Here is a 26936-nt window from a genome sequence, read left to right on the forward strand (position 1 = left end):
AGTAGTACTCCTGAGTATAGACTGTACAGCATCAACAGTGGAAGAGAAAGGACGAGGACAGGAGAGGCTGGCTTGTTAAATAATAACAAGTCAGTCATGAGAAGCAGTGCTTTGTGCGCCTCTGACATTGAGCCAGGCTGCGTGGAGGAGAGGCAGAGGTGAACCTTTGCAGGAGAAGTGGAGGGACGTATTCGGAGCATCTGTGATAAACCTGAAACAAACACAGACTCGGCTGTTGCCATGGGGGGCTCCCTCAGCCAGAGCAGGAAGGGCTCCGTCAGCTCTCCTCGGAAGAAGAGCAGCATGTAAGATGAGATGCTTTGTTGTTTGTGTGTGCAAGTTCTTGATAAGGAAAGGAAACTCGGACAGGCAGAGTGGGTGCACTTGGTCAAGGACAGCAGATCAATTTCGCCCTTTGGTACTTGTGTTGTCTGCCGTATGTAAACTTGATGCTTCTGTATCGGGGAGGGGAAGAGGAGTTGGAGATGAGGGGTTGAAGGGCAATGCTGAGACCTTGATGCTTCCTGTAGAGTCATGGTTGCTGGACTGAAAGCAAGTCAGACTGCACCACACTCAGCCTCCTCTCCTGTCATGCTATTTTGAATGCTATTTTGGTATTCAAATCTAAGAAAAGGGGGAAGAGCCAGAGTGGTGCGGCTGATGACATTAGTAGAGCGGCTAATTTGATGAGCATGAGCTGACCATGCTCCTGAAATTAAAGCAGCATCGAAGCCAACTCCAAGTGACATTGGTTTTGCTATTAATTATGCAGCTGTGACCTTAATTCTTAAGTGGTATTTTAATCGTACAAGGGGTTGGCTACTGTTTATTTCTGTCCAAGCAGGTAGCACAGCTTCCTGTTCTGTTCATGCAGTGTGTTTGACATCCTTAAAGTGCTGTGTGATGCATGAACCGCAGCTGTCTTGAGCTTTACATCAAAATAAAGAGAAAGCTGAGGCATTCGTCAGGGCTTAAAAGCACTTAAGCGCCATGCTTCCTCTTTTTTTTTTCCTTTAATCCTTTGTAACAGAGAGTGAGTCCTTTCACTTTGTCCTCCCAGCTGATCCCTGTGATGCTATAAAGCTCCTATAAAGCCCCTTGAAGCGGAACACTTTCAACATGCGTAAATGTATAGGCATATTCAGACAGTCTTTTCTTAAATGTCACTGTGTTCACAGCGGTTATATATATGAGAAGCAGTGGCGCGATGTACTGAAGCAGATGTTTTAGAGATGGCAGGGAAACACAGCAAATGACAGAAAGAGAAGGATGTAAGCGCACAGAGAGACTGACACTGAGACAAGCCATGTTAAAGCAATGCTCATTGTTATTTCAGTGTTCTTCGTTTTAATCTCACTGATCACAAAAGCATACTGTAGTCCTCTGCATCTGTGTTTGTGTTAGGGTAGGTGGGGGTTGCGGTCCTCCCTGTGGGAACACTGGGAAGCAAAGGAGTGCCGTGGGATCTCAGCTTTCAGCTTCTGATCTAATTTTAGTTGGCTTAATCATCCGTTTTATGTCCTAACTGGAGCAGTCTTAGATGTACAGTTGACTTCCTGTTCTCCAAAACCCCTGAACATCCTCACAGTCCCTCATTTGGGAAGAGGCTGACCTGCATTTGGAGCTCATTTCTCGCTGCAGTGGTATGAATTCAGGCCAAGCTGAAAACTTTGCTCGTCTATAGAGAGACACACACATTGTGAATACATGAAGAGACAGGCACAAAATGTGAAGATGTACATTTTAATTATGCATAAGCTTGCACTGACTACGCTTGCCAGGATGAAAGTGAAACTCACTGCTGAATCATGTTGACAATGATGCCTGAAAACCCTCACTTGCCCTGTATTGTTGTAGATGATGTTGATACATTATAGTGAAATGAAAGCAGTTTTATATGCTATTTTAAAGGGAGATTAAATCTAGTTGTAATTGATTTAACAAGCAAAGAAAATGAATGGAAACACCATAAAGTAGAACAGTAGGGGGTGTGTTATCTCCCTGCCCTGTGCGTGCATGTGTGTACAATGTACATGCACTATTGTCTGGGAATTGTGTGCTCTTGTGTCCCTGTTACAGTCAGGAACAATAGCTCAGCTGGTGTATGAACATGACTCCTCTCGGGTGAACCCCTCCTCTCTTTCTCCCTCATTCTTTCTCCTCTTTTGTTTTATCATGCCTGTATCAGTTAAAATGTTCTAGTAGCACTGTGAGTGCTGTGGCTCCATTCAGTCTAACTCTGTTCATCCTGTGCTCGTGTACTGCTCTGATTGCAACTAATTGGGTGTTCTCTATTAAAGATGCAGAGAAGTCAGGGATGTAGAAGCAGCTGTGCTTCTGAGAAGCCTATCAAAGACTCTGGAGCATCTCTGTCTCTGTATATTTAATCTCTCAGAGCCTGCTGTGGTCTGGATAATGCTGAGCTGCATCACAGTATAAAAATCTACGGTATAAAGTAAATATCATCAGCAGTGCTGCCTTCTGTCTGTGTGTGCATGGTGTCTATATGCATGTTTTCATAGTATAATACACTTGAGACCCTTTCCCAAGTGGTTGCCATGGTGAAACCCGAGATCCTGTCAACTCTGTTTAAGATCCCAAAGGTGACGCCAGACCGGTTATGTATCTCTCCCGCTTTCTCTCTCTCACCTGTTCTTCCCTAAGCTCCTTTTGTCTTCTTCACTCTTTCATCCTGGCTGAATTTGATGCTTTTGTGTTTTATGTTTTGCTTTATTAATGTGGAGAATCTGGGTGAGAGTCTAATAATGACCACCAGATGGAGCCATATCACAGAACAAGCCAACAAGTATGATCCAGCAATATTATTCTGTTCAGTTTAGATACTGTTAGACAGTCAGTCAGTAGGTCTATCCATCTGTCCATTACTGGAGGGACTATTTTTTTTTTTTTTTACATTTGCACTCATGTTCATGTCTGACATGGAAGACCACTGCAAAACAATCAGTTGACATATGGTCATACACTCATATATTTCTGCCTGTACTCGTATCCCCACATTTCCTTACATTCACATGGTCACATACTTTTAAATGGCAGACTGTGTAGTCGCAGCAGAGCATGCGCCGGAACATTATCCACTTCAGACTTCCTTTTATTATAAATATCTTTTGTACTGCTTTCTATTGAAACCAAACCATACTGACTCATCCTCTAACCGTCTGTTTTTCAGCTGTATCCTCTCCACAAAAGCTTGTTTGCTATAAATAGGAGTAACTTAGTGAAATATAAAAGAAGCCACTATCAAGTATGACATTGTTAGACTGATTCGTCCTCCAGTGCAGATGCCTAACTGACAACATAAAGACCCCTTTTTCACCAGATACCTATGTTGCCATCACAGAAAACACTCATCTGGCAGGTTGTCACTTAGTCAAGCTATTGCATGGCAAAATGGATGCTTTCACTTCAAAAATAATGACATACAGTTGTTCATTTTAAAGGTCTAATGTAGAGATTGTAGCGTTCAAAGTTGAAGTTCAAAAATATTGCATATACAATCCCTGAATAATTTCAGTCAGAGAGGATCACAGCTCTGATGTGTATTGCACTCAGTTTTGGAATAGAGGGACTTGTTTTTTTACACTATCCTATAATAACCTACGTCAGCTGGGCTGTTATGCTTCCTTAACAGCTATTCGAGTTTAAACACATGACCAGGAGGAGCACTGATGTTGTAAATACTGACACTGACATGTTTATTACATTGCAAGTTTGCTGTTTGACATTTGCGCTGTGTAAATGTTGATCAAAGTAGAGACATTTACAGACCGCATTCTACTGTCTTTGTATGTAACTAGTAATTGAAATATGGTTAGTGAGCAAGTCTAAAATTAAAAGAGTGGAAGCTGCAATTACATGCCGCAATATGAAAATGTTGGACAAACAACATACTGATGACTCTGTTATTCTTAACTGTGCTGGCATATAAATGTAAAATTTGTCTTCACGATGGTGCTCATAAGGAAGACTGTGAGGATTTTAAACATCTAAATAGTCTCACTCTCCTGGGGGCTTGACTGTGCTCAGTAATAATGTCCATACAAATCCAACCATTAGGTTATCATTGCATAAGTAATGCTCAAATTTAGCCTATAAGTAATATTTTCATGTACTTGTACACTGAATATATGCTTATCAGTGTGTGGTTGTTATACGTTCTGTCCACTAGAGAGCATTACAACATTATCAACAAACATCTGGAATTACTGACAGGTGGTAGCTTTCTGGCTAAGTAATAATTAGGCTTAGGCACAAGAAAAGTAATACTAACTTGTCAACTTTGGACATTTTCAATCTCACATTACTTCTTAAATTGTCAGGAGTGATAGCCTCCATTGGTGCATCGCTCTCTACCATTTCTGATATTGTAATTTTCGAGGTTAACATAAGCATTTGAAATGTGACATTGTGATTCAAAACTGTATTGTTCATAAGACGTGACAAAAGCACTTCATTTTCACATGTGGGTAGGCCGAGGCGAGAAGGTTGAGATTCGCTATCGTTAGCCAACACATTTATAATAAATGTTCTATATACATATTATTAGGGTGACTCAAATTCTACAAAGCTTCAATTGTTGTCAAGGTAATCGACGTCCAAATCAGAAGGAAGGAGATGGCAAATGTCAGACACAAATGAGGCCAGTGTTGTCAGTGCAGTCATGGACCCCTGCTTCAGGCGTTTAATTGGTAGTCCGATGAGGAAAAGGAAACAGGTTAGACGAACTGCGGATGATTATTCTCTGCTGCAAACTGTAGTGAAGCACTTGCTTTTGTATCTAGTGATGGGGTCTGACTCGCAGTGCTCTGAATTATTTATATCTGACAGATTGAAACTTTGTTTGCAATAGTCCACCTTCCACCCCCGCCCCCCCCCCCCCCCCCCCCCTATTACTCTCTTTCTCTCACACCTGCATAGCGGGGCTAAATCCTAAAGTCGGCTCAGGTGCAGGTGGTTTATTAGTATATATGATTGATTACTATTCCCCATCAAAGCTTCGAATATTAGAGGATAATTACACTGATGCTTTGAAGACTGTAAAATGGTATTTGGGACACTCCTACCTATTATATGTAAAATATAACAAGTGTTTTTTGAAAAAGAATGAAAACTAAAAAAAAAAAAAACATATACATTTGAATAGTAATTTCAGCCTTAGATTAGTATAAATATTTCAGTTATTTGATTTATATTCGACTCCTGAAATATGTTCCAGCAGACCTATACAAAATGTCAGATTGGTGACCTTCTGTCATCATAAAGGGGATTGAGCACAGAGATAAACAGTCTGTGATAATTGAGAAGCTTCTCTAATTCCCTCTCAGTGTGCGCACACACACATAACTAGTTATCTCATTCAGTATCACACCACCTCTGTTGCGGCTCACAGGCATGTTTATCATTTCTGATTTATTCTTAGCTCATAACCACACATGCTGCCATCAGTCAAAATATAATTGATGATCAAGGATGTGCATTCCTGCTGGATTAACCGATGACAGACACACCGAATAGCAGGGATGGTGTGTGTATGGTGTAATATGTCCACTCCTGCAGCTTTAGATCACATATGGATGCACTGTGTGTGGGTTTGCCACTGTTGCACTGTGTGCTATTTGTGGTTTCAGGGTATTACATAAGAGCTGATTCTTTTTCCCTCTCTGTGTTTTCCTTCTTCTCTGTCTGTGGTCTCTGCCAGGGAGGGAGTCAGGGATATTCCCACTTCTGCATGTTGTCTCCCTCTCTGCCTAAAGACGTGTGTTTTCTGTGTGTTGTTGTATGTCCAGAGATGAGTTTACAACTTTAAGGTGTTGTAAAGAGTTTGTGCAGCACAGGATGTCTCTTGCTTGAGGGGTTTTAGTTTGCTTTCGGCAGAATGTGTCCACTGCAAGACAGACAGGTTTGTCCTCTCAGCTGCACTGACTGAGAGATAAGTAAACTAAGTAGTACAGAGAAAGGAGACAATGTCAGGAATGTTTACAAACAACAACAGAGAGCATTTCAGGTTCCCATCCTGCTGAAGCGCTCACATCCTATATTCTCATCCTTGTTTTCTCTCCGTCTCTCACTCTTCATTTTTAATTAATGCTGTTTTCCATCTGCCGTGCCTCTAATTTGCTCCATTTTTCAGTCCAGCTATCACAGGATTGGACAGAGACTCATTCTCTGTGTTCACCAGTGTGTGACATTATTTTTGAGTGTGTTCGTGCATGGGGTTATCTATCCGCCTGCCTGCCTGTCTCCTGTGGACCAGCTCAGTGTCATCAGCGTTAGAGCTTCTGTCTTTCTTTTCATGTCTGCCACATGTGAGCAGTAAACAGCAGGAGAGGAACCTAAAAGTACAAATAACAAGGAAAGCATCTCGGCTGCTCCTCTTTTCTCTCCCTGCTCACCTTTTTCACAGTGGCTAAACCATCCTCCTTTTATCAGATTAGTCATGGTCCACGTTTTTTCAAAGAACCCATCTCATTTGGCCTAGATGTGTTTGTGTGTGTGAGAGAAAGAGAGATGTATAAATGCGAAAGCCTGGACTTAGAGTTATGTAAGCCATCCATGAACAGCCTCGGAGGCTGTGTGAGTGAACATGCGTGTGAGCACCGATCAGAGCTCTCATCCAAATGACTTTTCTGTCAGTCTGAAGGGTAGTTGCACCATTACCGCTGAATCTAGGTTTGGCGTATTGATTTGTTTGCTGTCTGGCCTGGATGTTTTCAGTGAACAATAGATCCTCTGTAGGTTTGGTCACACATCATGGAATTAACGGTCAAAGTTACAGTTCAGATTGTATCTGTTTGTGTGGATATGGATGTATCAATACATATTGATTCTGAATATCTGAAATGGTTTTAATTCTCATTTTCTGCAGTATCAATACACCAGTATCTCACTATCCTTTTGTTAAAGAAGTATTTCATTGCTTGAAAAATGTTCTTTTCATAAAACTTGGCTGTCTGTGTTGTAGAAAGATGCAAATACTTTTTACATTGGTGCTACGTGACCCGAGAAAACGCAGAAAAAGGACTGTGGCATATGCTTTTGCTCAAGATGTAAACAACCTACAACTAACACAATGCACTGTGTCGCATCGGGCCAATAAATGCTACTGCTGGTAGGTGTTGCAATGTGAACTCATCCGATTGACACAATAGCGACCTGCTGGTAACAAATAATCTCATATGACAGTGAAATAGTAAGCTACATGTTTCTGAGAAAATTTGAGGCAAGAGTAAGGCAGCACAGTAACAGAAAATTGGTTTAAATTTGATCAGCGCTGCTTAGTTTTATCGTTCGATCTCAGTTTTTCCAGCCTCCATTTTCACAAAGCAGAAAGCAGTATGCCGTCCACTTCCTGTTCACAAACTCTTGCTACAACAGCTAAGCAGGGCACTAAAATATGTTTCTAAAGTAATTTTATGTGAGTGATAGGCAGTGCGATAATACAATCTTGATTTATATTTGATCAGCTCTGCCTTGTTTTACTGTTTGATCGGATTTTGGTCCAAGTTTGAGAGAGAAAGGTGCAGGTCTGTCTCTTGATATGCTTCTAGGCAATACCAAAATTCGGAAGTATAGCTTGTATTACGAGCAACAGCCCAGGAAAGCCAGCAAAACTCCACCGGGTGACGCGTTTTGCATAATTTGTGTCATCGGGCAGAGTTTCACTCAGAGGGCAGCAGGGAGATCTAGGCACTGGTTTCATGGAGAGCAGTTGACTACAGTTCATTTACATATCTACTAACTTTGTTGTGATACAAAGCTGGTTAAAAATTGCAAAGTATCCCTTTAATGTTTACCACTGGCATTTTGCTGTTCTCTGCTAACCAAGGAAAGAATAGTCATCGTTGTCATGTTATAGCCTTGTTATATTTATCTTTTTTTTTTTTTTTTTTCCAGTGGTATCGAAAATGGTATTAAATATCAATATTTTTCAAGGTATTAAAGTGAGAAATTCCTGGTGTATTACAGTAATCATACAAGGAACATTCTTTGTCCTTGTTAAAAAACACATCACTTCTTTCCACGTCTTCCTTTATTCACTCAGGGACAACAGGCATAATTGCTCTTTTTCTGCAAAGCTTTGTGTCACAGTCACATGGTCTCTGCTGGGAGCTGCCAAGTAAACAAACCATTAACAGCTCAAATTACCTTTCAAACTCAGTTTTTGGCCGCCCATACATGCCAGCGAGTCATATGTTGATCTTTAGGGCTTTACTTAATTTGCTTTATAGTTGTGGGTAATTATAGAGGGTGTAATTTCAGTGAGATGGGTTTTACGGAGGGAAGATTTTCAGAAAGTTAGGATGTTGCAATGTTATGAGTTCAGGATATGCTATGAGCCGTAAATCCAATACAAACTCATCTCCTTACATTTTTAAAATGAACTCTTTGCCTTATCATGTCCTCCCCTGCTCTTTTTTTCATCTCCTCTCTCTTAAAGACACAAACGTCTGGTAGTCTGTCTGCCCCTGAGAAACCAGACGCTTCTTTGCCTCTTAAAACAGGAAGCATTGCCTCTCCCCCCCCCCCTCTCTTCCCTCACAATTGGCAAACCCTGAAAGAATCGCAGGGAGAGGGGGAGGCCAACTCCTGAGAACGAGTTAGCAAACATGCAGGAGCAGGGCGAGCCGATATCTGTTCACCAGCTGATCGTCCACCCAGACAGAGAGGGGAGGGGAGGGGAGCAGAGAGAGGAGTGACTACTGATGCTCCAGTAATCTGCACAGTGTGAGTCAGTGCTGTGGAGAGCAAAGCAGCAACAGAAACAGCAGCAGCAGCGTGAGACACGTTTTCCTCTCACGAGCGCCAACAGAGCAGAAGAGCAGGATGGGAAAGCAGAGCGGCTGAGCAAGAGGAGGAAGTGAGCAAGCCATATAGAAAGCAAGAGGGGTAGAAGCTGACGTTAGAAGGGAGAGAGGCAAGAAGACAGATCGACAGCTCCTTTTTAAGAGTCTCCTTTTTAGAGCAGAAAGGACTGTGGACTGACTGACAGCCGTGACAATCTAAACAAATCCAGAGGAAGAGGAAGTTTACCATTAAATCTTTGAGGTGGCAGCAGGTTCAAGACTCGTCGTGGTACAGGGATGTCCTGGTTGTCTCCGGTCCAGTGGGCCAAATGGACATGGTCAGCAGTGACTGGGGTTGCGGGGGACGAGGGGCAGCCCAGATCCAAGGATGGCGAAGAGGACAAGTAAGAGGGCTAGGCCACAGTGTTTGTGTGTGCTGTGCGAGAGAGTGAAGAAAGGGAGCTGGTTTATAATTGGATCTGTGTGAGATGTAAAACCAGAGAATATCTAATAAGGAAGTAGTGATTGCCTCTACTTGCTTCAGTTTAAACAGCACTAGATTGATTGTGTTTGTGTGACGACTGCAGATTCCCCTGAGTCATACTGACAGGTGGTGGATATATACACACAAAGAGAGCAACACACACACACACACACACACACACACACAAACTGACTGATGCTGTGGTATAATCTCAGATTCTTTCCTATGCTGTGGATCCCACAGAGGCTGGGTCATGCTGTCACTGGCTAAAAACAGATTCTCAGTCAAAATACAGACACACAAACTGGTGTTTTGTGTGTCCCCGCTTTGTGTGCGCCATCCTGTTTCTTAATGAGGCACCAAACACTGAGGATATGACTGTCTAGGCTTGTTTTTATGTGTCTGAGTGTGTGTATGTGTGTGTGTGTGTGTGTGTGTGTAGGCTGTTTGGCAGTTGGGGAACAGTTGCTAGAAGTTGGGGGAAGGGAAAAAAGCCACAGTTTCCAAAGCTTTTGATTCTTTCTCTGTCCATTTCTAGTTTCTAAGTAACCATCCAAAATTGCGGCCGCTGGGGCCATCACTGGGACGTGATGCAGTGTGTGTGTGTATGTATGTGTGTGCATAGTGGAGGGGGTGGGTATGTATATTAGGATTAGCTCTGGCTCCAGAGTGTGTGAATGTGTTTGTGTGAACTGGTATCAGAGATGGAGTGTGGTCGGGTATTGGCACTGAGAGCTCTGCTCCCTCTCGTGCTGTTTTTCATTAGAGCACGGACGTTTTGATGTGTGTTTAAGTGGCTGGGAACGGACGGGCACACACACACAAAACCACACAAATTCTCGCTCTCCCTGTCTCTCCCTTCCTTTTTGTGTCTCCACAGTTTGAAAATAAATTTGGGCTGGGTGTCTAGGCAGCTGACACAGCAGACCAAAAGACTGTGTGTTTTGTGTGTATGTGTGTGTGTGTACGTGTGATGGGACACAGTGTGTCCTTTTTGAGGGGCAAAGGATGCAGGTGGCCTTGCAGGACTTCACTTCCTCTCCTCTCCCTTCCTGCGACTTCCTTTAAAATAAAAGCAGCTTGTTTATTTTGAACTGCTTTGAACTCTGAAATCTGTTGTTTTTATGTCACCTTAAGAAAACAGAAGATTGATGTTAGAAAGCCAATACTTATTTGTTAGAAAGGCTCTCACACTGCAACACACAGTCGAGGCGTTCACTGTTATATTTACATCGTTTAGTAGCTGTGTATATATGTAGTTTAGACTGGTGAACATTTTCAATGCTTCATTGTTCTCAAAGACAGAAGACTGCTGTTCCTTTAGCTTTAAACCAGGCAATGGGATTTTTTTCATCACATGCTCTCAGTCTGTTCATGATCATTTTGTTTTATGCATCATATTTGTCAGCTTATACGTATTTTCAGTGACAAACTGAATATTTGATGTTTAGTGCCAGATAACTTGCAACACACATAGTTGAGGCTCCGACCTCTCTCTGGCCATCTCTTTGTATGTTTCTATCTTTGTCTATCTTTTTTTGAATGAATGTTTTGTTAAGCTCTTCCTCTCTCTTCCTCTCCACAGTTCAGACTCGGAGGGGACCTTTGAGACTCCAGAGGCAGAATCTCCAGGTGTGGTGAAGCTGCTGAGCCAACTGGACAACCACAAAGGTGAGATGGCTCAGCTGTTCAGCTAACCAAGCGCTCTAATACTGGTTGAACTTTGTCACACCTTAACAATGAAATTTTATATTCTCAGGCGTGGCTCAGTGTCAGCAACACAATGGTTTGAGTTCTAGGTGTGAGAAAGAATAGTATCAGTAACATTGTTAACACTGTGCTACATTACAGAGAAATACTAAACCTGTACTAATGAACCTTCATTAATATAGGCCTATACTTTATCTACAAATGCACGTCACACACTGAGCGAGCCGCCTGTTAATGACGCTGTCGGCAAAGCAGTAATGATTGTGCTAAGTGGCTAATGGGCATGTAGCTTCTTACATTTTACATTATGTTTGAGGTCGAGGAATGTCAGAAATGCAAATGTTTGCCTGCAGCGTTTACAGATCACCTTGGGTTCATCCTTTATCTTCTTAAAATGATCCCACACTTTGGATTTCCAGCCCGACATGTTATTAACTAGGCTGTGGAATTACCGCAGGTACCAGCCCTGTTAATTAACATGACTCCTGTCTGACTGCTGAGTTTGGCTACTTCCTGTGTCTGTCCTTTCAAATTGAACTCCCACATGGTCCAGTCATATAGGATTTGATTTATTTTGACCAGGCGCAGCTCCTAATAGAGTTTCACATTTTGTTTTTGTTTTTTTCCAGCGACTAAGTGACCAGTGAGATCATGCCTACTAATGACATTTCTGGTCATTAACCTTTGGTCAGCAATTAGGGGGCAGCCCTATCAGCAATAGTATTAAAACATTTCAAAGAATACTGGGTAGCGAAAGTGTGAAGGTGCCCGCTGTGAAATGTTTACCACATGCATCTTACCGTGGTATTATCAGTATTTTAAATCAGTACCTTTCTGCCCATGGACGTCGTTTGTTCTAAAACTGTGATGATTATCAACAGGTTGGAAGTGATTGTCCTCATCGAACTTTGTGCCATTCCACTGATGCAAAAAAGCTCCAAGTCCTTCACACTGTAAAGCAATCAAGCAGACTTTGGCAGGCTTACGTTAAAGTGTTGGTTCATGCAAATTACAAACAAAAGTATTTTCTCACTGACCTCCAGTCATACCTGCTCATAACGATACTTGTGCAGTTTTTGAGATATTTGGCTTTGAGATTAGGCTTAGGGTCAGGTATTTTGTGTGAACTGAAGCTTTAATATCAGCATAATGACACTAATGTCTTGAGACTACATTACTGTATGTGCACTGTTCCTTTGTGTCACTATGTTGTTCTTATGTCCACTGTGTCAGCTGCAGAGTCAACTTGCCTGCTTCTGCTGATCACACAAATCTTAGATCAGTAGTCAGTGTGTATGAAAGTTGAAGATCTAGTGTGTGGGATTTAGTGGTAGATTGCAACCAACTGAGCTTTCCCCATATGCGTGTAGGAGAACTATGGTGGCCAATGCGAAAACGTTAACGACCCTATCTTACCTGACCTTAGAAACATGGCAGAATTCATAGCAGAGACCAGCTCCATATGTAGATATAAACAGCTTATGCCAAGGCAAAAAACCCCACCTCATCGTTTCTTATTTTCAGATAATTATAAACTAATGAAAACATAGTTATGAATATTATATTCCATTTCTGCCAATATATCCTCCGAAGTCCTCCACACTGGACCTTTAGGTGTAAATGCACTCGCTCCTGTAAGGCCCAGACTATTAAATTGGCTGATAAATGGGTAGTGGATGAATACAGTCTGTTTGAAGCTGCCAGAGAAGCCTGCTGCTGTCCAATCCACAGCCCCCTCCTCATCCCTCTCCTCCCTCTGTCCTCTTTTCACCCACACACACTCGTGTACCACACATTACCATGGTAATAGATAGTCTGGAGTACATCTTCTGTGCTGAAACAAATGCTATCATATCACTGATGTCTGCAAATTCCTCTCCTCCATCTTCATCAATTTTCATTTAAGTGATTAATTTTGACATGTACTACACAGGATAAATTTGGTCTGCATGTTTTGGATGGCTCAGCTAGTTGAAATTAGACCTGTTTGGACCACAGCATATGGGACGCTGTGCCAGATAATTAGAGAGAGATTAATGTGTTTATTATTGAGTCTAGTTTGCAGACAATAACAGTCTCCCTTTCATGCTAAACCAGTCACATGCTCTGTGCAAAATCTGGGTTAGTTTCATGAATAAAAGATCGGCTGTGTGGTGAAACCAATATTCTGGTTCACTATAATTAGATGGCTCAGGGTGGAATCACAGTCTTTTCATGGGAACAGCCACACGCCACATTCAAACTGTATATACTGTTGAACCAGGACGTAGCTGAAACCTTAGACAGCTTTTGTGTCTACCTGAATACTGTCTGTCTCTCTCTCAACCACTTCCTTTTCTGTCTCCTTTTCCGCTTTTTCGTAGAGTTGTGAAACTGCAATAAAGCCTGATGTTGTTTTAGTTGCTAGGCCACGTGGTGGTGTGTACTCTGCATGACTGGGTGCGGTTCCTCTACATCTGTTCCCTTTCTCCAAAGGGCGTGTTTGTGTGTGTGTGTGTGTGTGTTCTGAAAGTACCCATATTTTCAGCAGAAGCTTACATAAACTTGCATTAATTGAATGCATGATGTAATAAGTCAAATCATCAGCCTTCAGTCATGACAAACGATGCGAGAAGCTGTTACCCGCCCAAGGTGAAACCACAATGACTTCATTCATGGTGTGTGCAAGTGGAGAAGAAATATAGAGGAGTTTATTTCAGTTTTATTGTTCTGTGTAGTTGTGTGAGTTTTACAGTATGAGTGGGGTATTTTTCAGTAACAGAGAGTCCTGTGTTTCAGCAGCAGTGTGACTCAACGGGGACCGGCCCGCTGCTGTGGTGGTTAGCTAGCTGTTAATGGGATATGTGAGGACACAGGATGTGAAGTGCTCTGAAAGGAAGCCTGCAGCCATTTTAAGTGCTCTAACAGGAGAAGGAGAGGCTGTCATTTGAAGTTTATATGTCTGAGTGACAGATTAAATCATTAAGTAGCGATAGGATGGGGGATGTTTTAATGTTTTGGGAAAGAGATGTTGAAGGAAGAATTAAGATCTGCTTCCCTCTGGGTCAGCCCTGCAGTGTTTCTCCTTCTGCCTTTCTGACACGAGTTTCTCTGTTGCTGTTGGTAAATATGTCCTCATCTGAAACTCTGTATTGTGGTGTGCACCAAGGTTCTGTCCTGGATCCTCTTGTATATATACTGTGTGTATAAACTTTCCTTGACCAGATAGTAAGTCATTTCAAAAGGTAGCTCCTGTCACAGATATGCAGATGATATTGAATTATTCATTCCCTTTAACCCTCCTGTTGTCTTAAAGCATCTGTAGTCAATATTTTAATGTTAACAATTGACAATGTGAAAACAAGGTGCCAATATAAAAAGGGATCACTCATAGTGATGAACCCAGAGAAAATTATCACCCAAATCTGCAGCCCTCCATTTGTTTTACAGAGCCCTACAGTACCCGACTCAGAATTATGGCAGTTGAATCAGATTTGGCTATTCGGTATGAATATTCAATGATTTTTTTTTCCGAAATAAAGCTTTAAAGTTTGTATGGGGTTCAGCGGGACTTTTATTGTAACAGTGACATTTACGTAATATAGTAAACAAGCTAACGACAGATCGGGAATGTGCAACAACATTTTTTGCAGACCCTAGATAGCAAACATTGAAATTGGTGCCTCATGACCAGAAAAAAAAAAACAGAGAAAAAGGGCTGTAGCATTTGCTTTTGCTCAAGAGGTAGAAACCTCTCAGTGTGCTGCAACAGATCAATAAATGCTCCCGCTAGTGGGTGACATAATGCGAGTTGCTCATCTGAAAAAAAAAACACAAAATGGAGGCAGACTGTACAAACAATCTCAAATTACAGTTTAACAGTAAGCTAATATGCATATGTTTCTGAAAATATTTCAGGTGAGAAATAGATGACGCAGTAACAGAATCATGGCTCATATTTGATCAGCACTGCCTAGTTTTACAGTTTGATCCCAGTATTTTCAGCCCGTTTTACAATAAATATATAATAAAAAAAATATAATAATAAAACAGTATGGACTCTGTTCTTGTTCACTAATTCTCATAATAAAGCCAAACTGCACTAAATTATGTTTCTGAAGACATTTAAGGCTGCAAAGTATCCCTTTAAGTGTTTCATTCAAACTGTTTTTTTCTTGCCAAAAAACATTGCAACACTCAGCTCCATTGTGTCATAAGTGAGACTTGATTGTTTTCCTCTTGGTGCAACTATTTTAAGTCCCATTTCACCTTCAGAAGCAAAACATCCCTGGATTGTTTTCAGTTGGTCCCTCTAAAAGGTCTTATTTTGCACCAGTGTTTATTTCTTTACACTCGTACTCAGATTTGAATTCAAGATTCTTGTGATGACCTTTACAGCTCTTAAGGGTCAGGCACCAGCCTACATCAGATACCTACCACAGACTCAAAACAAGGGGACATTGTCTTTGAGGTTGTGATTTGTGGACACCTTTATAAAACAACTTCAAAAGATCCACCTCTTTAGTTTGTAGTTATTTCTATTCATGTTGTTTCTACTCTTTCTGTTCCTTCTAAGTCTGTATTACGTGTCTGTTGCCTCATTTTTTATTAAGAGGCACTTTGTGATATTCTGTTTTTTTACAAGGTCCTTTATAACTTAGTTTTGTTTCTTTTCTTCCCTCTTCACAGTTCTTCCTGATGTTACAAAGCACATTCTGGACAAGAACTCCAACCAGGATGTCAGCCCAGTTTCATCCCAAGACGTTGATTCCCTGAACAACCTCACTGGCTGCTTACCTAACGACCGCAGCTTTGGTTTGGACCAGAACCTCAACCTGACCCTCAGCAGCAGCAAATCCAGCCCTGGAGAGGGCCTCTCACCATCCAGCCCTCTGCCTCAAGCCCTCAGGCCGCCAACACTGTCCGTCCTCTCCCCACTAAACAAGCCCGATCCCTCAGAGGTGGACGACGAGGCTCCGGTGACGTCTGACTCCAGCCCGGATTCAAACTTGATCCCCAGTCATGACATTTGTGTGGATCCTGACTTGCTTAATGGCAACATGAACTCCAACTCACCAAACACAAAACTGACCTGTGAGAGCAACGGCGCAATTATCACGTGAGTAAAACACAAACATATCCACAGGCTTCTTCAGCCATCAGTCAGTAGCTGAACTAATGTGATTCAATAGGTTTTCTAGCAGAACAATGTTCTTTCTCTAATGGTCGTGGGGAACAAAAGTGAATCTCTGCTGTGCCCAATGTAGGCTACCTGAAGGGACCAAAGTGTTCCCATTTTAACCAGCTGTGGTTGCTTGTAGCGTATCCTCAAAAATTCTATCAACTGTTGTTTCTCTCCTTCACATCCATTCATTTCTCATCAGCATTATTATGGTTTATTATAGTTTTGTTATTGCTTTAAGTTATCATTTTATTTAATAATTTCAGTTCACTTTATCTTTTAGTTCAGTTTTCAGGATGATTTGTTTTTAATTTGCTTTCAGATGCAGATTTAGGTCAATTTTCAGTGTCCATAGTTGGATGAAGTATTTTTAAGAACCATTTTGAGTTTGCTGACAGAAAATGAAGTTTGAAAGGTAAAGAGACATTAAAGTGTCAAACGTTGCCCTCTTGTGGTGTATGTCTGTTAGTTTCCTGCCAAAGAAGAATCACAATTCACATCTCTATTACAGTATATATTGTAATCCCTGGTCTCTTTGTGTGCACAGATGATCAGATATGCTATTAGAAGTTGGTTCAAATGATGTTATTTAGTTTGTTGATTTTTTTTCAAGCTGAATGAGTGGTTTGACATGGGAAACACAATACTTGTACAGAAACAGGGCCTTTGAATTACATATGCGATGAGTTGCATCATGCAGGCAATTATACAGTCAACTTCCTGTTTATTCCAAACACCCTCCTTATCTCATAAAAGAGTTTAAAGGAAGAGCCAGGAAAATACTTTTATTGCCAATTTATCTTTTATCATATTACTTAAGTTGGCTAAGGATTTTTGGGATATTTTAATTTCACTTTGATTTCAATATTTTGTTTTCAGCAAGATTTTAATTTGTAGTTTAATGAAAACTCTCACATGTTAACGCTCAGTCTTGTTTTTTTAATTTACTAAACTATAATAACCCTGCATCCCTGTCCCGTCCTCTCCTGTGTCTTCCCTTCCTTTTTCCTTCCAAACCTGTCATTCTGTTTCCCTTCTCTCTGTGTGGCATCAGGACTGCTGAGCAAGTCCATTTCCTCTGTGTTCTGTTGTAAGTACTGTATATCTGTGTGTACAGACGTGTGTGTGTTTGTAACCTCAGTCCCCTTGCTGTTCTTAAATGTAAGTCCAAGTCCAGGTCCTCCACTTGACCCAAATTGTCCTTCAATCACAAAGTGAAGGTGAAAAAAAGCAGTAGGAGTAGATTTAGGAAGTAGAGGAGAGAGTGTGTTAGTGTAATTCCCTCTAATGCTCTGAGCAACTGTTCTTGCTCTTATTTCAATTTGGAAACAATCCTTCATTAATCTACTTTTTCTCCCCCGCTTAATCCAGCACTTTTAGCAGAGCATGTGAACACAGCGCACACACAGAGCAGAGCAATGAGGTCTGGCTGTAAGGCTTTCTGTCTCTCCTGCTTCCTCCTCTCATCATCACGCCTGCCCACATGTACACACATGTGCAGAGATATGAACAGGTTGGTGTTGACACTGATGTTGTTATTGAACCTTTATCCTCAGGAACTCCTGTAAAGCAAAGCAGAACCAGCTGATGCAAAAGGACTTCAGCGGACAGGTAAGAGCACATAATGTTTCTGCTTCCTATCATGTGGTGCGATTAGCATTTAAAAAGCTTCATACAGTCAGTGTAGTTGATTATATTTGCTGTTATTACAGGATGACCATCATGGAGACCACGCCACAGACGAGGAGAAGTTGGCGAGCAGTGTCGGTGTCAAACCAGACAAGGACCAAAGCAGTGAGTAAACGGATCAATGAAGATTGATTTTAATGTTGCGCCACCCAGTTACAGCTCACACTGATACAGTAGTGAATAGTTCAGTTATCAGTGAGGGGCTCTACTGTGCAGAGATCAGATAACTGGATGTTAGAAAGCATTCTTCAGCTTTCCTCAATCGATACTGAACAGTGAGAAGGTCATCTTTACCTCACTGTTATAGACACACACATTAATCATTTACTTTACGCATCATTTATCATTGAAGCTTGTGACTGTGTAGGTCATGAGCACTGTGATGGTACATTTGTTTAGAGCAGCAGTGTAGTCTGTTTGCTCTGTTGTTTTGGTGTGAAAAAACACATTCAGATTGAACGATCACACAGCAGCAGGTGCCTTCAGGCTGCTTGTGAGACAGCTTTAGTTACTGGCTGTTCTGATCTGATCTGAGCAGGCCGCACACACTGTTACAGGTGTTACATAAGAGTACATCACTGAATCAGGTGCAGTAGCCTGTGATTTCAAAAGGTATATATTTTTACATGGGGGGTGTTTGTCAGGGGCAAGATTTCAGAAGTTCAGAATACGTATTACAATACATAGCAGTCATGTTGACATCCTAGTCTCAATGAACAAATGCATCAAAGCCTTCTCATGCTTGATGTGTTTACAAATTTGACTAAACTGACATAGACTAAAACTGAAGACTTCTTATGTATATTTTTATTTTCTTTAGTTAGTAGTGTAAATACACAAGATCGTTTCAGTCTTCTCTTCTTTTTTTTCTAAATTCTAGTTTTAAGTTTTTATTTCAGTGAACTAAAATATCGTTTCACACTTAGTTTTAGTTTTAGGTTTAGTTTCAGTTAAATACGACACCCTTTCTCACAGAAATCTGTCATTGCAAGAGGAAGTGATGAAGACAAAATGCTGCGACAAATGTCAAGCCAAGTAAAACAAGTCATTATGGCTCCTTTTGATTCATCACTAAAGTGGAAGCAAACTGCCAGTGGTGTTTATTTCAAGGCAAGACTTAAAAACGTGCAACTGTGCATTTAAAAGGTAATGTTGCATAAGTCATGAGAATACTACTGAGAATACTTTTATTTTATTTTATTTTTTATTTCTTTTTCAGTGACTATGAGCACATCTGGTGTCAATAGTGGGAAAAATGTTCTAATGTACTGCCACCTGCTGGCCATGATGATGAACTATATTACATTACCAGCCACAACATCTCTCACCCCAAATTCTTGTTAACATGTGTATCACTTTCTTTCAGTTCAAGACTGCCATGTGAATTCAAAACCTGAGGACTCTGACTGCTGCTCTGTGGTAAGTAAATACCACAATTGATCATCCTACATGTGCTGTGTCAGGCCCTCATACGAGCTATTTATTTATCCTCATCGCCCAACACTCTCATGTATAGGACATTTTTCATGGAAGAAGCAACAGCGACTGTTATGTGATACCATCAGTGACCACTGAGTGGGGGTGACGCACTCTTTTACCAGTGAAACTAAACTCCCACCATCAGTTGCAGAGAAGATAAAAACAAGTCTAGACTTGCCCCAGCATTACATTTCACTTGTCATTGTATTGGTCACATTGGGACATTGTGTTCAGCTCTTTGTACTTTTATCTGATGTGAAATGGTGAGAGTTACACAATATATGAAAAACTGTGCAGGCGCGGCCTTAAAAGTCATTAAACAGTCTTAAATTTTAATTTCTGAAGTCACTATTGCCACACACAATTTTTCTTAATTTGATTTATCCATCTTTTAATTTCTTTTTCTCAAAATGAGTCAAGTTCTTCTGTATTAAAGTCCACATTTCTGACCTGACCTACCACTGAAATTGTCTTTATACTTGCACTTACAAAACGTAGATTATCCTAACTCACTGTAATAACCATATTCCTAAAAAACCTACCTCTGCTTGGGACCAAACACACTACTTACCTGTGTTCTTACCTGCAGTACTTGAATAAGAAAAAGATGATTCAGTCTTAAATTTGATGAGGAATTATCTGAAAATGTCTTAAGAAGCATTAAATTGTGTCAGATACCCTGTGTGCAAGTAAAGTGTATTGTGACATTAAGATCTAATAGACCGCCAGTTTTGTGTTTGGAGCCACCTGCGTTGTTATCTAAAGCTACAGTCTGATCGTCTGTCTGATATGATGACCGCACTGTGCTGCTGACAGCAGGAGGTACTTAGTGTCTGCCACCATGTTCATGTACTCAGGTGACAGATGGATTTAGATTATTACCCAGGAGATTAGAATATGACGGTCATAATCCAGGGAAGGACAAAATGAGAGAGGAGAGACAGGGAGTAGAAGAGGAAGGATTGAAGTGTGCAAACTGAGAGGCAAGAGGGGTACGGGGTAAAAATGAGAATGAGAGAAGTTTGAGAGAATGGAGTCATAATTTGCAGTTTATTACAGAAATAAATGTTTGTGTCTCCCATTCATTGGTACACTGTAACTAACTGGTGATATAAACTATAGCTAGTAACATGACAACACTTGTATTGGCTTTCCTGAGCACCAGAGTATAATGGGTTTCTTAGAAAAAATCATTTGTAGCACAGAAAATGCATTTTAAACTAATGAAAGAAAAAATAAGAAGACACAATATTAAACAACAAACCAGTGATGAGGAAACACTAGGAAAAGGGGGGGGGTTGTGTAAAAGGTATAGTTTTATGGCAGTATAATTGAATGTGCTACTTCTGTTTTAGTCATAAATACCTAATGGGGCTTACCTCCCAACATAACACTGAATGCACAATAAAAAACAAATGTCAACATAACTGATTTCCCTCTCCCTTCAGCAGTTCGATGACCCATGCAAGCTGAAGAAGAAGTCGGAGGGAAGTGAGATGCAGAAAACAGGAAGTCAGGTCCTGGATTCCATCTGCATCAGTGAGGCAGAAAAACAGGCCGTTCTCAGCCTCATTAAAGAGGAGGTACACACTTTTATCACACTCATCCCACGTGAAATATGCCATTAGTGTGTTTGTGTTCGCCTTAATAGATCGTGAGAGTGTTTTTTATTTTGAATGCTCAATTAAGCTCACACAGTAGACATCTCTTTTCAGATCATCACTAAGGAGGTGGAAGCCAGTGACTGGAAGAAAAAGTTTGAGGACAGCAAACAAGAAGTCACTGAGATGAGGTTAGAAAACATGTTGCTGCATGCTTTTTACTCATGACCATCACTGATTGATGTCAAAGGGGGTCCTGTGAGCTTGAAACATTCTGTCCACAGTTTGTCATAAATTTAAGTAAATTTGTTTTGTCTCTTTACAGGAAGATTGTTGCAGAATATGAGAAGACAATCGCTCAGATGATCGGTGAGTGGAAATGTCAGAAGAACAGGCTCCTGTTTTTCATGTAACCATACAAATCACTGGTTGCTGTTGTGATTTTAGTGCCACTGTGTGTTTGTGTCATCTTGTACTGTGAGTGTCCTGCTACACTGACTTAGACGCCGTAACATTGGTCCACATTGTCTTGTATCAGGAGAGATAAGGTGGCAATTAAGAAAGCATACATTTCACTCAGGTCTTTTCTCTTTATTTTTTTTACATATCCTTGATTATGTGGTTAATGTAATCACTGTTATAAGACTGTATGTTATTTAGCACTCCACAATAATGCCTCCGTCTTTGCTTCTCTCAGAGGACGAGCAGCGCAACAACTCAAGTGCCCAGAAGGCTTTGCACGCTGTGACAATGGAGAAAGACGCAGCCCTGGCAGACCTGAACTCAGTGGAGCGCTCTCTCTCTGACGTGTTTCGGCGTTATGAAAATATGAAGAGCACGCTGGACGGCTTTAAAAAAGTAAGGGGTCATAGGACAAGTTCATGTCTAGACAGTTGCTCAAGGAAAGTGTCACTTTTAAGTGCTGAGATGAGCAACTGATAGTTGCACAAGTTGGAGGGCTGTAAGAGAATTAAGGTCAGAATGGACGGTAGATTGTGATTAGGGGCGGTGGTCTTCTAGAGGTGAGAGCAGCAGGGGTTTACACTGAAGGTGACCACTTAATGAATAACATACTGTTGTCTCACTCAACAACTGCCACAGAATTAAACCCCACAATTAAAGATGTTTACCCCCAAATTTCGAGCCTGCAGCTGGTTTAGAGCGGCAATGACACTGTGGTTGTTTTTTGTTTCCGCCCACAGAATGAAGAGGTGCTGAAGAAGTGTGCTCAGGAGTATCTGGCCAGAGTCAAGCAGGAGGAACAGCGATACCAGACTCTTAAAGTCCACGCTGAGGAGAAACTAGACAAGTATGTCAAGTCGGTTATAAGAAATTAAATATTTTTATAGGTTTGAGATGGTGTTAATTTACCTTACTCCATGTCTCAGGGCCAATGAGGAGATCGCTCAGGTGCGTGCAAAGGCAAGCTCAGAGAACATGGCGTTGACCGCCAGTTTGAGGAAGGAGCAGATGAGGAACGAGTCTCTGGAGCAAGCGCTGCTGCAGAAGGTAACAAGCATTCTCATTTTTCTGCATCCTTATTCTAGATGAAACATGAGACTTGCAAAAATACACGATACAACATATTTAACCTGTGTTTACAGATACACGATGCAAAATCTTCCTTAAAAAACATTGTACAGACTTATGCAGAAGTAATTATTCTCAATCATAACTTATGACCAACTAGACGTGTGTGGTACTGGGATTTTCTGCAGAGACTCTGCCCTCTGTTTTCTTAATTTCTTCCTATTTTCCATGTTCGAGACATTCTTGGGCGTGTACCTCCACAGCACTCAGGAGAGGTCAGGCTTTATGAAAAGGTAGCAACCAGGTGCCAGCCAGACTGTTAGCAGCAGGCATCCAAGAGACACAGTGCCAAGAAAACGCCCATCTAGCCAGGCGAAACGCCAGACAAGAGTGAATCTGGGGTTGGCTTTTACTTTCACTGTCACTGGCGAGAGTGTTTACAAACAGTAACTGACAATCCTGCATAGAATACCTTCGGGGCACGGTCACACATACGGGAAATAAATATTGGCAAATAAATGCCTCTTGTTCATTTCAATTCATTGTAAATGAAGAGGTGAATAAAACATTTGCTTCCAGTGGCAAAGCAAATTTGCACCTTTGCGTTGCGTAGAGTTAAACTTTGGTGAACTTTGACTGGTGATGTCGTAGCCTCAACCTCAATCAATAACAAAGACGTGTGGAGGAGACAGTGATTGTTGCCTTATCCAGCAAGACAATATTTTGTGATATTGACCGTGAAAAATACAGACTGCCACATGAGAGATGCTGTCTGGCAGAAAGTAAGACAGCGATGGAATGTAAGAATAACATGATATTTCGCTGTATTTATTAGCAAGCTAGCTAATATTAGCTAGCAAGCTAGCTTTCTGTGTGTGTCAAATCCAGCACTGCCCACATTCAGCCCTAATATCGCCTCAACGAGCGATGGTCAATCACTTACAGTCACTCATGTGTGACTGTACTTTTAAGATGTATTTTAGTGCAGGATCTTACCATACAGAGGTGTATTAATTGTACTTATTTATCCTTTGTTGTGTTGTTATAGAATCAAGAAATAGAGGAACTCACCAAGATCTGTGATGAGCTGATTGCCAAAATGGGAAAAATAGACTGAGAGACACTCCCTATGAATCGGCCACTGCCGTCCCTGCGGTCCTGCCTAACAGCGACGCCCTGTGCATGCCCCCAGCCGAGAAGCAGCTCTCGTACCCTCTGCCAGCCTTGCGTCACAGAGACTGTCTATGTAAAGATGTCTAAAGTAACTTTCTATATACTAAAATTGCACTACTTGTGACCTGAATCAAGAAGGTTCTGTACATGCTAATTATAGTTTAATCTCGGACTGTGTTATATGTACTGTATGTGGTCACGTTGTTTTGTTTGCATTTTTGCCCATCATGATGCCATCTGGACCTCTTGTGCTTCAGCCCATCATGCCAGTGAGCAAACACCCGCTTGTGACTCAACTTAAATTCCCATCAGCTTAACATCTAAATTCCCAGCAGCTCCTCCAACAGGATGACATCATGCAGGCGGGGGTTGTTTTAGAGTTACATTTAGGCGTACAGAATATTTCGACGGGCTTTGACAAGGATTGTTTTATGTTAAAGCAACAATCTGTGAAATGTATTTTTCTATAAAGTAAACAAGGACTTTTCTCAGAAAGAGCAAAGCTCAGGGGTATTGTGTGGGGCAGAATGAGGTCAGGGTTAAAATCAGGCTGCACAAGAACTGGAGGAAAGGATATAGGATTGTTTGAGGACATACAGTAGTCCTCAGAGGCCTTGGTTTGTTCAGGATTGACACTGAAGACAGAAAGAACCTGGACCACATGTCAGTGAAACTAGTGCTGCAAATAATTCACAGCATTTACTTTACCTGGATTCTGGACACAGTGTTTATCAGTCACAGAGAAGTAACACAACCTGACAATCATAGACTTTCCTTTGATTATATAAACTTTGTGGAATTATCTTCTCTGATCCATAAAGTCGCTAAAATGGAAAACTTAAATGAACTCCACCACTAAATGATCCCGTGTCAAGAATCCTGAACAACTGGAAAACTTTAAACAAAATGACTCTATTTTTGTTGAAGATATTTAAAACTATTATAAGAGTAGCAAGTGTTGCAATATGTCAACATTATTTTTCTTTTTAAACCAACACTGTGTCACAGATTGAGTGTCCACTAATCACATTTACCTCCTACCATGAAGGAAACTAAGAGTTTGACAGCATTGTAAGAAGTTGCTTTAGTGTAATGAAGATGTGAGCTCTCATGCCTGTATTTACAGCACTGCACCGGTTTACTCAGCAACAGATATATCTGTTTCTTTGCATGATTATTTTCATAGCTTTGTTTCTCAGAGTGCAGATTGTTTTCGTAACACATCAGTAAAACTAGTTGTGTTGTGATGAGTTTGGGGACTGTGAGTTAGTAACTGGGTATCAGTGGAAATACTTCAGAACTGGTGCCAATATGATATCTGAGCATTGGTTCTGATGCAACATTGATGTTTAAGAAAGGTATAACTATGATTTAAATCAGTATATATGTAGTAAAAGAAAGTGAAACAAGAAAAAAACTAAAAATGAAACTAAAAATCTGAAATATTTGGTACATTACAGTTTTTAATATTAATTTCTGAGGAGTCAGTCACTATTGAAAAAGCTGAAATGTCCATAATGATACTCAGACTCTTCACCACCACGTAAATCTACATGATGTGCCACAGTTTACATTTAATGCCATTCTAATGTCACGTTACCTCTCGTTACTCAGCTGGTTTGTCTGTGCTTCACAAAGTAATGTTTTGTCACTTTAGCCCCTCTCTGGAATAATTGTTTGTACATGTATTTGTAAATTAGAAATGGCGATCTCACACTCTGTTGACACATTGAAGACTAACAGCGTGAGTGCGTGTACGTTTGCCTGAATAAACATAAATATAATTTGTTCTACTTCAAGTTTTTCTTGTTTTTTTTTTAACCCTTTTTTACAGTTGCTCTTTGTACAGTTGTTACCTTTAGTGTAGACTCAAGCAGAAAAGTATGAATCCTCAGTGTGTGTTGTTATGTTTGTCAGTAGGCGTGTCATAGGTGGACGCAGAGGACAAGCCCCCTTCAACACATTTGGCCGTGGGCAACTGCATAACGTGAAGGTTGCATTTGCCATATAATGGAAAGAATAATAATCAAGTATGCGCAGTTGTATCAGGAAGAAACATCACATTGCCACCATTAATTGGTGCATAAATATTTACCAGAATGCAGGAAATTAAGTGAAGATGAGCCCCCCCCAAATGCTGAAACAAGACCTAGGCCGTTGGTGTCATGACCTCAGCTTCAGCCTCATTAATGGTAGTGATGCACAGTGTTTACTTCCCAACATACTCAAACAAACACACTCCTACATGTCCCAGCTGAAGCAGTGACAAGGTGACCTTGAGGTTATTGTGTAGCCTCAGCATCACTCTACATGCACACTTTGAACACTTCTCAGTAGTTACAAAAACAGTATTATAGATACTCAAAAAATGACCTCAAAATCATGTTCATAACACTGAGCTGTAACGGTGTCTCACTATTAAAGCTTGTTAAATCCATTACCAGAGGCTGCTGGCTGTGCAGCATAGATGGAGATTATAGGGATAAGAACTTAATGCCCTCAGACACCTTCCTGGCCTCAAACCCCCTGGTGTCCCGTCCATCACACACTCCTCTGAGCTCATCCACTCTTGCTCTGGACTCTGGAAGACACAGTCGGCCAGCTGCCATGAAGACTGCTCTGGCTCTGCTGCTGCTCATCTCTCTGGCCTGCCACAGTAAGTTTCTACCGCACTGATATCAACACTGGATTCTGGGGTTTCAAAAGTGGGGGAGGACTGAGTTCATTAGCTGCTGGCAGAATAATTGCTGGAGGATCCAGGATTTTTGTGTCTTAAAAGCAGACTGTAGCTGCAGATTGTTAATTTACACAGTGGCAAAGCAGTTTGAGCTTGAGGTCTGCACAATTTGGGGCATTTTCTCAATAAATCAGTCACAGATTTAAACCTGTACCTGTAAGCGAATGGGTGCCTGTGTGTGTGTCTGTGTGTGTATGGATGCATACTGGGGTGAATGGACCATCAATAACATGGTTGTCTGCATGTTTACGCTCCTGTGAACATACATTCTAAGTGTCAAGTCAGGTGTTCTCTCCTGCTCTGTCTGCAAAGGCCACGCCCTCAAATGTCACCAATGCGTGGCGTCCAATGAGGACGACTGCAACCGACAGGGCTCCACCTCCTGCCCTCAGTACGCTGACGCCTGCTCCACCATCACAGGACCCAGTGAGTTAACACACACCTACAAACACACGAGGAAAACATGCAACACAAGTATGATTTGGTTGAATAAAGTATTGTTTAAGTCTCACTAGAGGTCAGCATGACACTGACAACCAACTGCTTCTGTGAGGAAGCATTTTAAGGA

The 26936-nt window shown here is 41.2% G+C and overlaps 1 protein-coding gene across 3 annotated transcripts; it reads left to right on the forward strand.

The window, feature by feature from the left end:
• On the forward strand, positions 1-25424 carry LOC126394584 (transforming acidic coiled-coil-containing protein 1-like). 3 transcript variants are annotated; one of them, XM_050051500.1, is made up of 13 exons: positions 1-305; positions 10874-10959; positions 15667-16096; positions 17716-17770; positions 17872-17953; positions 19215-19267; positions 20776-20910; positions 21043-21119; positions 21254-21297; positions 21626-21786; positions 22131-22237; positions 22317-22437; positions 23507-25424. In XM_050051500.1, the coding sequence occupies exons 1-13, from the start codon at positions 241-243 to the stop codon at positions 23573-23575; spliced, it is 1485 nt and encodes a 494-aa protein (XP_049907457.1). In that variant the 5' UTR covers positions 1-240; the 3' UTR covers positions 23576-25424. The 3 variants fall into 3 exon arrangements, with proteins under 3 accessions (XP_049907457.1, XP_049907456.1, XP_049907455.1); XM_050051499.1 differs by lacking the exon at positions 1-305 and adding an exon at positions 8660-9208 and having other exon boundaries at positions 20779-20910; XM_050051498.1 differs by lacking the exon at positions 1-305 and adding an exon at positions 8661-9208.
• The last annotated feature ends 1512 nt before the right edge of the window (positions 25425-26936 follow it).

The sequence above is a fragment of the Epinephelus moara genome, chromosome 8 (genome assembly GCF_006386435.1).
Source record: "Epinephelus moara isolate mb chromosome 8, YSFRI_EMoa_1.0, whole genome shotgun sequence".
NCBI classification, from domain to species: domain Eukaryota; kingdom Metazoa; phylum Chordata; class Actinopteri; order Perciformes; family Serranidae; genus Epinephelus; species Epinephelus moara.